Consider the following 16,401-nt stretch of genomic DNA (forward strand, 5'->3'; position numbering starts at 1 on the left):
CACGTGATTAGTGATTAAATAGTCACAGTGCGTTCGCGCCTTTCCTTTAGTGACCTATTTCAGACACAAAACTGTTTTTAGGTTATACGTTAATTTTTCATTTTTACGCTGTTTTAACCAAATGCAAAAATTACTAACCGTTTGTATTTTGTCACAATGCCCCAAAAGTGGCGTGACGTTTACAACGTTTAAGCATGGCATTTTACATCAGTGGTTCTCAACCGCCGGTCCGCGTCAACCTTCCTGCCGGTCCGTTAAATATATTACAATTTTATATCTCAATTGCAAAATGCAAGATGTTGAAGGCTTGTCCATCAAATTTAGAACTCTGCCAGTTTCCTAATTTGCAGCATTGTCACGTAACATAAAGTTAATGGTCTACTTTGGACTTTATCGTACCTAACAATGGTGTTGGATTTCGGGTACGCCATTCACAACAACGCGAGAAAAAACGACTCGATTTGTGTCGAGTAATTGCATTTATATTTTCACCTTTCGAGGGCATTTATATGTAAACGGAGGTGGTGATAAAAACGCGAAAGTAAATCGAGTGGGAAAAAGAACCTTTTCTTGGTGTCATTTATTTCTCAAACGACAAAAAACGAGTGTTTACTTGAAAAGCGTATGAAACGGATAAACCTTACGTGAACAAGTTTTTACTTTTAAATTTGGAGAATTTTGTTAGAATGATCGAAAACTATTTGTTAGCAGTAATCAAATTATACAGCAACCTATGCAGGCCTGTGTCAATTTACCCCGAAGTCACGTTAAACTTGGTTCATTGTATTTTATAATGGCAGAAAGTGTAAGCAATTATAGAAGCACCATGGACAGATTTATTCAAAACACAGAGAACGTGAAAAACACTTCGACCTAACGACATTTGTTTGTTGACCGCGATAACACACATATAATTAATCTATGTCATTTAAGGCACATACCAGTATAGTTCTCGAACGCGCTAATACATAATCATGTAATCATAATAGTTAGAAAAAGTAGACATTCATACACTTCCGCTAATGATGAGCATTTAGAAATGTTAAACTGGAAGGGATTTATATTCAATTGCACAGCGTAACTCCGTCGAAATTTACCGCGGTTCGTACAGTGAAAACTAAGGTTGCGGAGGTCAACAAGAAGTTTAAACTGCGAAATTGCTACACTAAAAATGATGTAGTCTATTTGCGAGATTTGAAAGCACCGGTTATCATTTCTCAGTATTAAAGTTGGCAAAACAAAACTGCACTTTAAGAGATGTAACCTTGCATCCCTTTACTGTAGAACAAAGGTTCTTAAACTGGGGTCCATGGACCCCTTAGGGGTCCGTGAACTAGTTTTAGGGGGTCCATGAAGGTCTAATTGAAATATTAGTGTATATTTAAGAAGTAGTCAATTTATTAAAGAAAACAATTAAATTAAAAATAAAACGGTTTTGCACTGAATGTATTTAACTCCATTTCACTTTCACATTTTTGGACCAAAATCAGCAAATTTATGAAGTCTATTTGTACTGTGACGTCAATTTATGACGTATTTTTAATATTTTTTTGCCTACAGTGGTCCACGCGGTAAAAAAAGTTTAAGAACCCCTGCTGTAGAAGAATTGTCGATTGTATAATAATAAAAAAAAACGGAAAAAATGTACGACCCGCTCGGGGCATCGACTCCGACGAGCTACAGCGTAGTAAAGGAGCACCAGTGTGTTCTATATACAATTGCTACGTTTTTTAGAAAAAGGATAAAGGGGCGATAACCGACCGGTTCGCGGCTTTCGAAACCAAACAACCAGTGACTTTGCGCGGATGGAAGGTGATGAAGTAGTTCGAAAGCAGCCGCGGTTACAACACGGAGAAATAGGTGGCGAGTTAATGAACTTGATCAAACGCGCAAGAAAGAAACAACAACAGTAGGGTGACGACAGTAGAAATACGCAACCGTTTGAACGCCATAGAGCGGACGCGAAAATCGAAGAGCGAATTCGTAAACAGCTTTAAAATAGAAAATTGAATAACTCGTGGTCGGACGGTGCTTAGTCGCATCGGAAGTGTATTTTCGATACAGTTTGTTTTTACAAAACAACTCCAAAATTTAACTAAATATTTTTGTTAAAAAAATTCTTCATATACAGTGAGATAATAATCTTCAAAACGATAGACGGAAAGCTCACAATGAGCAAACGCTCTATCGAAAGGAGATACTGAATGTATTTTATTCAACTATGGAAAGTTCATTTAAAAACGCTAGATTTGATTTTTTTGCCACTGCGACACTTCGGCAGCCGAAGTAGGAAACAGAACTGGGTTTTCGTTCAGCAACAAATCAGGACACAGACGATATTGGGTTATTGGGTGAGCCCATCTGTGTGAGGACTTTGTCGAGCCACTGAAGCGGTCCGTTCAGGTGAATCTCGACCCAGCACGGAGTGGAAGTCACGTCTTGCCTGTGGTACTCAGCGCCCCAACCCTGCACATGTTAATGAAACGTTATTGATTAACAACAATGGTAATAAAAACTTGCTTAAATTTATTAAAAGCTGATAGCAACTAAAAAGTAGATTCGCTTGCTTTCCAGCAGAACAAACGTACGAAAGAATAGCTTTTCTATATTTAATTTGACGATTTCAATAACAGCAGTGAAAAAAACAGAAATGTTTATTGCATGTTTTTCCTAAAGAACTTAAGAAGTCCCAATAACAACCATACACATGTCATATGTGTACTGTAAAATAACTGTTATTTAACGACATACATAATGTAATGATACAAAGGGAGCGCCTTCAAAAGGCTAACCGATATAGTCGTATGGTCGAGGTCTTGATTTTGAACCTTACCACATGCTAGATTTCGCACGGCTGACTTGCATGGAAAATTAATTGACAAAATATAATTTTCGGCATCTGGTTTTTACCTTGACAAAGCTCATCCTGATGGTGCACATCTTGGTAAGTTCGAACACCGACTCGTAGCCGTGGTTTACGGACTGAGAAAGCAGGGAGGCGAATTGCTGCAACCAAATAACAGTTATACGTTAAATTTGGCCTTTATAAATGGCCACCAATAAGCAATGATCTTCCTATAACACAGTTTTCAAAGAGGTTTCAGGTATACACAATTTAAAAGCAAATCAAAAGCACATTTGGTAAATTACTGTTTTCTTTCAAATCACCTCTTGCATAGTTTTTGACTAAGTGTTTTGTCTTGGGAGTATATAACACAAAGCAAAGTGGGACAAAGGATATTTAGAAAACTAAGTTTTTATAATGACATTTTTTTCAAAAGTTTTAGATAAGCTTTGATCAAACGTAGATAAATCGTTATCGCTCAGCCAGTTTTTAAGCACATGTTTCTGTTGGTATAGCAGGCCTATATGGTCGATTTGGAACGTTAAGGTATTGTATAAGCTATTGCTGCCAGGCATAATATGAAGGCAAATGTACATTTGCCAGAAAAGCTCAAACTTGTTAAGGTATGTATTCTTACATATAATCTTGATAAATTAAGGCTTTTGAAAGAAAATTGCATCTAATCTGATGTGAACACTAACAAACCTAATCAGCCGTATAAGCTTCTAAAGCGTATGGAGATTATAGGTACAATACACAGATATTTCAATGACACACCTTTTACAATGTGTTCGCAAGTTTTTCTACATATTTTTGCAAAGCAAGAGACCCATTGAAGCGGCAAAGCCGCAAATCCAGGTGCCCGAGCTGAACTAAACTAACGTAGCTGCAACAGTTTGTGTTCACAGAGTAAGTAAAACTAATTAGAACATGGCCACCTGGAATACAGGCGCCTGCCATTTTCACACTGCATTCGACAATCTTTCTTTCTTTCTTTTTTTTTCTTTTTTTTCTTACCTCTTGGGATTCATAAACATGAAAATTGGACATATGTCGGGCTACTTTTTGGCGAGGCCAAATCAATCAAATGCCCACATTGCTCAGCGTTTACGACATCGTTATCCCGTTGCTTACGTACCTGATTATTGAAAATCTTGAGCGAGCAGGTGGGCGGTATTTTGCAGACAGTGGTTGGGTGGAAGGTGTGGTAGTAGTTGCAGTTGCGCGACTGCACGAAGATGGAGGAGTCGGAAAGACACTCGGCGTACACTTCGCCGCCCACGTAGTACAGGTGCACCCCTGAACGATGGAAGTATATAGAGATTGGTAAGGATTGCACGTTATACAGCTCTAGCTAAGTACTTGTGGGAATTCAATATAAACTATGTATAGTGTAGATGTACAAACAAGTTGTGAAACGTGGTCAATTTGTGTTAAGTACTTCGATTGTATAGTGGCTGACATATAGAGGACTATACAAAGTTGAAATATATGGCAACATATAGCATTTACTTAAAGATCGTAGTAGGCTAATAGATTTAGGGTTTATAACAGCGGGATCAACAAGTAGCAATATTATAATTTCATCACCAGAAACGGTGGCATGTTTAATATTTTTTCATATTAACAACTCTATTAAACCTTCAGTCTTTTATACAACGAATGGGCGACGGAAAAACAATATCAGGCAACCAACGAGTTTGGCATTTGAGCTTTTTATTCCTATCTTGTTTCTTTTTTCCTGAACTTAAGGTAAAATATTCTTATTCAATACAGCACGTCATTCCGGCCGTTCCGATAGTGGGTAACTGCGGAGGGCACCCAAAAAAACAACAACAACAATGCCAGCGTCAATGGTCGGGTCACTATCACAACGCGTGAGAACTGAGCTATCGTCTTTGAGGAAGTAATGCCAGGTGCTCGGTACGGTCAACGATGCTTGTGGAGGCGGGTAACGCCAACTTATTTATTTGGGCTAGAAATGGGAATCGCGTAGCGAACTGAACAAACGCACAGAGGCAATCCCCATACAAGTAGCGTTGGTGCTTCTCGTTTGTTCGGGTGATGTTAAAAAATGAGGCAATCCAACGGCAACGAACATTTTTAAGTTCAGCGTTAACTAAAATAATTCATAAATATATTCAGACAAAATGTAAAAGAAACCTTTAGCCATTGGAAGCAGACTTGGTCAACTAGATTTATTTTAGCTTTGTAAAATTCGATTAAAAATAAAATTAGAACATTTCAATTTTATAAAATTTGATTAGAGAACGAATTATATATATAAGAAACTTGCTCTTTACTCAATCGAGTTCTTTTGAATTATGCTTCACAATGTATTACTTTTTCATTGTGCAAAAATCTTTCCCAGCACCATTTTGAAAATGCCATGCAGCATCAATATAAAGTTAATGAGTTTAGGTAAACTACTTTGTGTTGTAAAGTGGACGAATCATCATTCAAACGCATCATTATTGTTAAAGTGGAAAATAAGGATGTGTCGCCGGCAGTAAATAAAGAGATCAACGAACAATACTCGCTTTGTGTCAGGTATAAGTATGACAATGAAATGCTGTGTCAATAACCTAACTGCGTGCAAATATAAAAACTGCCTAGGGTACTGAACAAACCTTCAATAAATCGTAATGTACCATTTGAGTTTTATGACAAGAGGGGTGGCGAAACGCCCATGGGATTTACTATTGGCAGTACTTAAATACACAAGTTTTGTCTATGTCTAGCCAAAATCGCAAAAACAAGGTGCCTTTAAAAATGTTTTTCTAAAGAAACGCGATCCAACAAACTTAGTTCATTAAATATGCCATCTCTGCTAAGACCACTATGAACAATTTATTGCACGGTTTCTCATTGTGCACTCCTAAGAGTAGCCGCTCTGGAAAAAAATACACGATATTCGTAGTATCATGCTTAACCACGTGCTCACGTTTATCCAGTATTCACTTGTCACAGGAGCCAAACAAAACAAGTGGTACACAGCTTCCGTTGGGCTTTTGCAAAAAGTAAATTCGTTTGATTCTATTTTCCCAAACGAATAAAGGACCACTATGGTTCGCAAGCCCTACCATTATGATTTTCGTCACCTAGCGGTTAATATATGACATTTTTTTAAGAGGAGGCAATTGTCCGGCAGAGAACAGGGGTTTGTACATTAGTTACCCTTGAACTACAAAAAGTCGCCTTCGAGGCAGCTAAGAAACCGACAAACCAAAATACAGCCGGCATTCTTATTTATATGATAACTTATCAAAGCGACACTTTTACAACCCAGGTTTATGCTCGTTTTCCGCACCTTGTCCTCTTTACACGCTCGCTCCAAAGCAACTGTTTCGAAGTAGACGATGCCAATTGACCTGGTATAGGCTAATGCAGTAGTTCTCAACCGGGGTGTCAGTTTCAATGGTCAATGATGCCAAAATATATTTTAGAATCCCCAAAAATCTTTTTGCACAACTCTTACATCTTTTTGTGTAAAATTAAAGTTGACTAAATCCAATTATAACTTCCTACGTTGTGTACAGTTGATGTGTGCTGTTCCAGTGTTCAGTTTATTGTGACATTCTAGTGGGTACCTACCGAAAAATCATGTAGAGGTGTCGCAATATTTTCATTATTTCGAAGGGGTGCCGCAAGCCATAAAAGGTTGACAACCACTGGATATGGAAAACCTAAGAACGATATCAAACGCTACGCTTTGGTGGTATACCTTTGCCGATGTGCCGCCGCGTGTTCTCGATGGTGGAGTTGCGGTTAACGTTGGAAAGCTGGCCGAGGCAGAAGCGGTTGGTGGAGGCCGACGGGTTGGTGAAGCCGTCCACGATCACCGAGGTCGAGGTGGCCGAGAAGGCCTCGCCTACTCGGTTGTTGAGTTCGTAGTATACGATCGTGCACCAGTCGTTGGGCTCGCTGTAGTGCACCGACTGTAGGTCTGACGAATAGCGTTGTTTACAAATAACACACTTTATCGTAAGTTGCAGCGCAAAAATGCAAGACACCGAGTCCGAAATTGGCGGACTATTAACCGGATTAGGCTTTGGGTAGGTTACACTCTAGGCAAAATGAAGTGCAATGATTAGAACAAGAACTTTAAATCTTACTTTAATTTATTGATGCCTTTGTCATAATACCATATTTTTAAGCACGCCATAAAACACGAAATATTGTCGAGTACCAGGATACTCAGGATGGGCCAGTACAATAAATTGGTCCGTCTCTTTAATAAAGTACGTTGACGAAACTCATTAATTAAGTTTAAGAAAAAATATAAACCCAGCAAAATGCATTTCCCACCATAGGGACAAACGAGGAAATCGCTTAAAACACAAAAAGAGAAATACTAACCTGCGCCGATCCTCAGGTTGGCGGCGGGAGCGGGCGCGGGCCGCGACGTGTCCATGCTTTCCGAAGCGGGGGTCTTTTCGTTCTCAGGGGGCATGTAGGCGGGCGGGGGCGTATCGGCCGGCAAGCTGTACGGCGAGCTGGGTCCGGTGATCGAGCCGTCGGGCGACTGCGGCGGAGGTAGGGAGTTGGGCGAGTAGACGTCCGAGGACTGTGAGCCGCAGTAGGGAGAGCCGGGACTCGGGTGGTTTGGCAGGTTGTGGTTGGGATGGGGAGGCATGCCCGGCGCTCCGTGGTGCTGTTGCCTGTCGACACGTGTTTTAAGGCTGTTAGTTAGTGGACTGTCGTCATTGTTGTTGTTGCTAATAAAGGGGTCATGCCGCTGTGTTGGAGTAGGACATGGCTGTTACTACTTGGTGGGTTCCACTTATGTTAATTTCACACATACAACGTACTTTGAGGGCGATTTGTATTATTTGTAGCTGACGGATAGTCACACAGGAAGTTGGAGCTATATGGTTTACCTGCGTAGACAATTTTGCCTCAATGTTTATCGAGCAAAGCATTGACCTACCGGTTGTCACTAGCTTACCAAGCCGACCAGGTGCGAAAACGCGAAAGCACAACAGTGCAAGGCGGCCTACCTGAAGTTTGCGTTGTTGTGGCAGTTCTGCGACATGGGATTGGGTCCATGCAGCATGCTGTGTGAAGGCACGAATTCACTGTTACGCGGAACCAGGACAGGTGGCAACACTGAAAGGCAAGCACATGGCATGACTAAGGTTCAGGTGTTTACACTGCAACCAGCACGAAACCGGTAGTTGCTTGGGGCATTGCCGAAGTAACGCCGCGCTAGCGTAAATATTTGATAAGTTCCACGCCGGATTTCACAAATTACCACAGCGCTTTTCTGCCAGCTGGAAGGCAATGGCGCTGTCGACAAGCCCTGATAATCTAACGACTTATACAGGTATCCTACTTTTTTGGCATAAGTAGGTCGCTAAATTAAAATAGGATCACCTTAATGTCACCTTTTAATCGGTTTTGTGTTTTAGCACATTGTAAGGTGTCAAAGCAAAGATATCTGGAACTAAAACTTATTTACTCAATATCAACCGATTTGTTAAAGTTGTAGATATCTACATAGACATATACCATAGGAATGTGCCTTTTCCATCTTAATGGTTCGGGCAGAGAACGTTTCGGAAGCTACGGTGGAAGAAAAGTGGCGGCCACTTGGCTGTGTACTTAAATCCGCCAGGAGTTGGAAAGTCTCTCGAGTGCTTCTCGCCACTCTTATTACGGGGCCGGCCAACATGTGTTTACACAATTCAACCTTCAAATTAAATGCAATTCTCTGTCGAAAGGCGGCGCGAATATAGAGCGTTGGGCGCGCGCCACAACACAGGCGGGACGATGGTCGGAGGGCTATTACGGCCATTGGGCCCTGGAGCTATAAAGACGCCACTGTAATAGATGACTGTTTGACAGAGCTCAGTCCGAAGGCGAGCGGGGAGTTCGGCATGTCGGGGAATTTCGACTCGTGCCGCCTTCGCTGTTTTGCTTCAAACAAAGCACCGCACAACACAGCTGGGCAAAATAGGTCGCAAACCATAACGATCTGTTATAGCGCGTTCCTAATTGTGGTTACGCGTCGAACAAAAAACCTTTTTGGCAGCCAAGGCGCCACAATTGTGCTGGCGTAGGTAGGTGTATTTTAACACATTTACAAGTAAATGTTTTTTAGGGAATTTAAGTGCTATGCTCACCAGCACTTGTTTAGTTCAGCTTATAATTTCCCCAGTAAACAAATTAAATAGTAAGTATACACTTGAGTCGAGCTTTGAGAAAGATTACGTAAAAGCAACAAATAGCGAAAAAAAGGTGTCAAAACAGGACTTGTTTTGATAAGGATAGGACAATACTGGTTGGAATTTCTAATAAATCTAAACATAACAGCAATAAAACTTTAATTAAGAAAGTTAAACTAACACCATTTTTATGGATGTGTAACCGTGATAATGTGTCGGTGACACGTAGGCACCTAAACATTTCGAGTGTTGATACCGAGGCCTTGCAACCGAAAACGCCACGGTCGAGGCCAAGGCGACAGATTTGTGACACAGGCACGAACTGGCAAACGTGGCACACTGGGTTTTCGCCAGATGCTCAAGCCTTGTTTGAACAATGATTCGGTTCCCTAAAGGTTTTTGACACCTGGCGTCGCTGACGAAACAATGGGAGAATTATGTCGCGACGGTGCTTCGCTTTGTCCTCAAACCACAGTCGAAAGGCAGCGGTGATTCATTTCGCTTTAACGGCAGGAATTGAAACGTGGGTACTCCAAGAGCAAATATATATTATTTTTTAACCTCTGCATCAATTTATACGGCCACTTTAAAAAGAGTCGGTCTTTTTCCCTAAGCAGTGCGAAAATGGTAAAAAAATAAGCTGTTAAAAGGGAAGCGAGCCACTTATTGGAAATAGTCAGCTACTTGTTACGATTCGGTTGGGACATGGGCGCCCAAAATAGCCCATCGTGTTGGCTAACGGCTTAATTGGTATTGCTTCGCCATCCAAGTGCTGGAGGCCAATACACAGTTCCAAAAAGGAAGCAGAGTCCACTCGAGATGGATTGCGTGCAGCTGTGTCCGTTAGGGAGAATCCGACAGAGACCACACTCTGAAGGCAAAGCAACCAAAACCGACTACGGGTCACCAAGAAATCGCTACGAACGTATTTTAACTAATATATTAGTGATATTAAGCTTGTTACATTATCGTTTCATGACGAAAGAGGATGCTTTTTTAATCTTATTACAGGGTATCAGTGTTTCGCAACCTTTTTTGACGCGGCCCAAATACTAAGATGAAGTACAGCAGCGAAGCTTTAGCGACCGGATTGACTCCACTGAACTTTTTGTAAACCTGTTAAGAAAATACGAAATTACTATTGCATTAAAAAGAAATGTTGTAAGAACAGTCGCGACCCATGGGTTAAATAACACTGGTTTAAAAGAGTACGCCGTTCAGATTTGTTAAAAGGTTGAGAACAACAAAACAATTAAAATAGTTCAAAAAATGCTGCAATCAATTATTTAGGGTTATCGTTTTTTTAATTTTCCATAAACGTGGCTAAACAAAATTTACAGTCAGTCCTTCAGGAGGCCTCGCTAACGGCCGAGAACGAAAGAAGTTTATAAATAGATAACGACCTATAAATGATTGCATGCCAGATAGTAGCGATGGAGCGCAGGTCAAAATTGGGACAAGGTTTCTACAAGGCGAGGTTGCCAAACGCCGTGCCGGCCGCTTTGGCTGAGCCGCGACACGGCGTGCATTAGGCCTGAGTAATCTCGTAATGTGAAGACGCGCAGACTGTGAGGCGCTTGAAATGGGGGCAAACATGCAAACGACGTAACAAGCGCCGGTGCGCCACCCGAGCCCGCTACAAATCTACCTGCGTCGAGTGGCGGTAAGCGAATTTTTCGGCAGCGGACTGGCGCCAGGTCGCGAGCCGTAACTACCGCGTTTCGACAGACAACAAAAGTGTGACAGCGATCTAATAAAGGGCCCGGACAATCGAGACGGGGTAGCTGACGCTTATGGGTCGCGATCGGCCGGAGAGGGGTCGTAGGGGCCGCGAGGGCGACAAACGGCGCCTCGTTCACGCCGCGCGTAATTACACAACAAACAAAACAATGGCCGGTCGCGCCACAACACAATGACGAGGGTGCAGGAAAACAAGAAAAATCTGCAACAGCCAAAACAAACGGCGCGAGGAGCGCAGCTCTAGGACCTCTTGCCTCATTTAGTGTTTTCTCGCTCTTAAATCACACGAATGCCTGTTACGGCAATTCCTAAAAGGTTTACAGGCGGGATTATGGCGCTTAAGCTTTCGGCATCGTTTAACGACCACCTGAAGTGCTGGAAGCAACTTGCGTTGGTTAGTCAGTAAAACACCGAGACGTTTGGCGAGCCCCACCCGAAACGGAATCCGGCAATAATCACCAACATCAAAGCGCCCGTTTCTGAGCAATTATTAACAAAACCACACATACAGTGTTTCGTGAGCGACAAGTGGTAATAGCCTAGTTTTCATGACCACCTTCAAAAGAATATTTTAAAATCAAACAAAAGCGCCATTTCCAGCCTTCAAGTTTATAAGGTTACTTTAAAAATAGTCAGCCATGTTTCCACCCTGTACTGTTACACAAAGGCACCCGTCTGTTTTTACAGCGGCGAAGTAAACTGGCCTACAGCGAATTTGCAGAAGAAAGGAAAATTATTTGGGGTGGTCACAGACGCAAGTTGGCAAGCGTCGGCGTAAGGAAACCGTTGTTCTGTCTGAAAGCCCGCAAATCAAGTTCGCAATTTAAACGCGGTCGCGCGCTGAGGGAAAAGTGGTGGTGCAGCCCAGCCAGGAGAAATAACATCACCGGCAAAGGCAAAGCCTGGGCAAAACCTTCCCGCGGCGTAAATCAACAGCGGGTGGCACAAAACGGGCTTTTTGGGTGCGTAGGACAGCTTTTAGTGTCACGACAAGTCAAGCAAAGCAGAGAAAACAAACGAACGGCTAGCGGCCGGGCGTCGCTTCTTCGCATGATGGAAAATAACAATAACTGAACACCCGGGCACGACATATCTGCGAGGCCCATGGGAAACCAAGGCACGCGATTCGCGTCGCAGTCAAAATCATCGCGCGGATTTATTTTTCGTCATTGTTGTGAAAGGTGAGCGCGTCAACTTAATTTATCCGAGCCTTCTTTCTAAGGCAAGCGTTCAGAAACAAGGCACATTGGTGGCGTAACGTGTGAACAAGTGTTTCACAGAGTGGTTGATAAGAGGTCTGGACGAAAAAGTCGTTTTTGATCAGCCTTTCTGGTCTGTTGACAATCGGCTTGAGAGTGTGCTGTGACACAAGTACTTCACCATAGGCACTTAGCAACGCCTTGGCTAACTACACACAACTGTATATTTATATACAGTGCATGGACTAGTACAAAAGCTTATATGTATGTGTGCAAATCAAATTCTATGCAACACATGTTTCAGGGTGTTCAAAGATGTACAACGTACTGCAGACAAAAAAGTTGATGAACAGGTTTATGCAGAAAAAAGTTTATTATAACTGTCAATTTTTCATAAACCATAACAAATTTATATCATTTAATAGTAAAGAGATATTTCAACTGTAAGCTGATTTATTACAATAAACTGCATCCGAACAATTGAAGGCTGGGTTAAGAGTTCATACCGCTGACAGAGCGACAAACACAATTATGATATACAGATTTTTAGACTTTTTAGGTGTCAAATGTCCACAAAATCTTAACCTAGAACCTAAAAATCTTTATTTCAACCTTAAATAAATTATGCCTCCTTTTGCAAAGAAGAACATATTTCCAAGAAAAAATAATAATTCCTAATTTATTTAGCTGCACCTACATGTATTATATCAAATGGAACCTACCAGGGCTTTCAACACGCCTGTAATGGTAGGGATTGATACAAACATCTTTTTCTTTGGCATCAAATGAGTACTGGCATATTTCCACTGGTTTCAGCTCATGGTGACTTTGTAGATCTGGCCACCTCCACACTCTGCAGTAAATTACATGTGGCAAGCCTTTTCTGTGGGAGACCTGCATGATGCGACAACAATGCTTTAACAATGGTGGTAAAATATCTGCGTTAGGCTATGCTCCAGTAATATATGCGTTTAATAAAACTGATATAATTAAATGAGTAATTAATCTTGCACTAACATTTCATGAAAATAATGCACCGTTACTATATCTATTTTTGAGTAAGAATCATCATAATACAATAATATGATTTTAGCTTATCACATAAACAAGACAGTATTTGAATTTAACTTAATTGGTATCATGCATTTTAAACAATTTCAAAAATATTATACAAAAATAATTGTATTTAAATTTGTCGATTAGAAAAGATTTTCTACTTTGGATTACAAACAATCCTAAATCTGAGCAAAAGTGATACATAAAAAACAAAAAGTGTGTTCACATACATGTATACCCTGGAAGTCTTCCAGGTGGAAATATACAGCTGTTAAGTCAAAGGAACATAAAATTTTAACAATACTACCACATAAAACAAACCTGTAGTCTTCCATCTAAAGAGCGTGGGATTGTGACACATTTGCTGGGTTGTCCAGGGCAACTAAGCGCCTTTTCCAAGTCCTCCATCGACCCCTTCTTCTTCTTTAGTTTCTTAACAAGTGAATCTACAGCTTTCTCCGCCCACTTTTCTTCCTCATCACCTTAAAGTTTAAAGAAAAATATTAAACACATTTTTAAAATTAATTCTTAAATAACACCAAACTTGTTTCACCTGTTGTTTTTTCAGTTTATTTTATTATGATACTTTTTGGTAGGTTAATTAACAAATTGTTTTTTTTTTGTGAATAGGATAACTACATTCTAACATAATAAGTTAGGAAAACTGAAACCACTTGATTTTTAGTTTTCATTATAGATTGGTATACCTTGCTTCCATCCTAAAAGTCGTTTTACTGCTGGGCTAGTAAATCCAAACAAACTGGTCATTGCCATGGTTTTGCCAGGAACACAGCTGTAATATTTCCCAAGCGTTAAAATACACAAGTGGTGCACACCCTGACCAACTTGTTTGCTTTTCAGTTGCAGGTTTTCTGTTTAGATTTTACAAGGTAATATCCTATAACTGAAGCTTAAAACACTTAGGATACATTTAATATTTGTACAACTGTATTGTCAAAAACAAACAAATAACAAATCCATTTCAAATAACACTTGCATAGGGTTTTCATATTTTTTTAAATATATAGTTTCTCTAAGTTTATGTCGTCGCGCTGGTCTAGAATGCTATCACATTTATTTTAACACTAACGAAACGAGTTGTTAAAGCTTAAATTACAAGGAAGGCATAAATATGTAAGAATAAATATAATAATAACATATGATCCACCAAAATTCATAGTCTAACTCTCACCCTAACCCTAAAAATTGACCAAAGGGAAGTATGCAGCTCGAAGTAATATAAACCCCCAGACGAAAATGTGTTAGAATTTTAGACCAGCGCCATGGCCTCTTACAAAAACACACTTATATAAATATTTAGCCATTTCCGCAGATGACTGCATAAATTAACTGAAGATATTATACTTGTTACTTGATGTGAATTCGTTAGACATCTTTATACGGTTACTTTCTGCTGTTAGCACTGGGAACTGCCGCTATTCGTTAATGGTGGATTCTGCTGTTCAATCTGCGTTTACTACAGCCTACAGGTGTTGCGATTCAATGAAAGCTTAATTGCAATCATTGGCGTTGCCACTCATGATTGTTGAACAGTGAGAACACGCGCGAACGAGCAAAAAAGTTTCTTTACCTTTTTTCAACCGGCGACGTCATGTCTCCTGACCGTCAGCACCCCAGCGTTCTCCAGATATTCATCCGCCGTAAAAAAAAAATGAGTTTAAATGTTATCAAATCATTGCTATGAACCTATAATTACATTATTTTATTCTAAAGACAACAGAATGTTAATCAAAACTGTATAACTGAAAAAAAACATTTAACAGAAAAGAACATAAGACTCACTCGCGAACATTTGCACCGGTATACATTTTGTACTACTCGTTATTATCGTCTTAGACGAGTAGAATAATGATAAAAGCAGGTTTCTAACTTAAGTACATCAAATTGTTTGCTTTTGATTTTAAAAAGGTATTTAGTTTTGAAAGAAAGTGTCAGTTCATATAAAAGATGACTAACTCATAACTGGTTTAATGCTATATTTAAAAAATGCCACCAAAAGTTGTGCCATAAAAAAAAAATCTGAAGCAAGTAATAAACACCAACTTGAATAGAACCGCTAATCGAAAAACAACGTCTCGATTTATATAGCAGCCAACGCCTTATAAAACAAGAATACAGTTGATTTAAAAATACCCAGTGTAAGATTAGTAGGAATATGAAGCCCCATACAAAAGTAGGTACCTGTAGAATTTTGAACGTTACGAATATCTCTTTATTCATTCTTGACGTTCAAAATGCTCCCTACCTCTGTGTGCCTGGGCTTTGCTATTCTTACTACGTCTTACTGCAACCTCCAGCGATTATTCTCCGACTCCGAAGAGTGTTTTTATAAATAAATTGGATTGTCTTTCAAAGGTTAATGTCAAGACACAACGGGGAACAACATAGCTTTTACTGAGTTAAGTAGATACCTATCTACCTGTGTGGCGGGCGCTAAAACAGTGTTACTGTTTAATAAGTCCAAGGTTATGTCTTTCGCAAAAAATAACAAGTTCAAGTCATTAGTTCCCCGTGCATCACTAAAAGATAAATAAATAAATTTTACGAAAATAAAAATTGATGAAAACACTTAATTTTAAAGTGATTTTGGCAAAATAATAAAGTTAAGTAAAGGGAATTTTGTCAAAGAGACTTAATTAAGCCAAGTCAAGTCATTTAAAAACAATGACTAAAGCCAAGTCATTACAACACTGAGTGTGATGCCGCAAGACGTCGCCCTAACACCGCATGCGGATAAATAAATTTATAGAACTGTAACAAGTACGCCAAATCCGAGTTGAATCTCTAAATGTTCCACAGTATGGTCAAATCGGAACATCTTATCGCCACTAAGAATAATAAAATTAATGACTTTCTCTGCAAGTGAACAGGGCAACTGTTAAGTTCAGTACAAGTAACCCCGAATCCCCAACTGTATTTTATGCCTCCCTGCTAAATCGTTGCTTTCTGACATGTTTTATCTCGTCTCTTTTTTTCTTTTGCCTTCGTTTTGTTGTGTCGTTATATGAATAAAATATATTTTAAATGAAAAAAAAACTAACAATTGCCACGGTTATATTTATTTGTTGCACAGTGGTTCTTTTTTAATATCGACCTCAAAAATTGATTTTGTTTTTTAACCAGGGTCGGCATACAATTTTTTTAGCGACGGCGTCATAAAGCGAATAGATAGTCTATTTTAAGGGTCCAACAAATGTAAACTTGACATTGGTAAAAATCCAAGACCATCATTTATATGCGACACGCGTTTTCGCATTACAAAAGATAACAATTAGATCTAAGTATTAAAAAAAATAGCAAATGTGTTTAAATTATTGGGTACTAAATAAGTGTTATAGACGGTTACGTTTGCATAGAATTCCAATTGCTTGCG

At 39.9% G+C, this 16,401-nt stretch overlaps 1 protein-coding gene across 7 annotated transcripts; it reads right to left on the reverse strand.

Moving 5' to 3' along the window:
* Window positions 1–512: 512 nt before the first annotated feature.
* On the reverse strand, window positions 513–14,286 carry LOC146160784 (SMAD family member 1-like). Of its 7 annotated transcripts, none has more exons than XM_083385786.1 (10): window positions 13,715–14,286; window positions 13,329–13,489; window positions 12,674–12,845; window positions 7,846–7,954; window positions 7,606–7,610; window positions 7,211–7,489; window positions 6,570–6,791; window positions 3,984–4,144; window positions 2,911–3,006; window positions 513–2,466 (listed from the first exon to the last, which is right to left on the reverse strand). In XM_083385786.1, the coding sequence occupies exons 1-10, from the start codon at window positions 13,779–13,781 to the stop codon at window positions 2,323–2,325; spliced, it is 1,416 nt and encodes a 471-aa protein (XP_083241912.1). In that variant the 5' UTR covers window positions 13,782–14,286; the 3' UTR covers window positions 513–2,322. The 7 variants fall into 7 exon arrangements, with proteins under 7 accessions (XP_083241912.1, XP_083241911.1, XP_083241908.1 ...); XM_083385784.1 differs by lacking the exon at window positions 7,606–7,610 and adding an exon at window positions 13,552–13,560 and having other exon boundaries at window positions 516–2,466; window positions 7,205–7,506; XM_083385785.1 differs by lacking the exon at window positions 7,606–7,610 and having other exon boundaries at window positions 515–2,466; window positions 7,205–7,499; window positions 7,857–7,954.
* Between the last annotated feature and the right edge of the window lie 2,115 nt (window positions 14,287–16,401).

The sequence above is a fragment of the Ascidiella aspersa genome, chromosome 3, assembly GCF_963924565.1.
Source record: "Ascidiella aspersa chromosome 3, kaAscAspe10.2, whole genome shotgun sequence".
NCBI lineage: Eukaryota > Metazoa > Chordata > Ascidiacea > Phlebobranchia > Ascidiidae > Ascidiella > Ascidiella aspersa.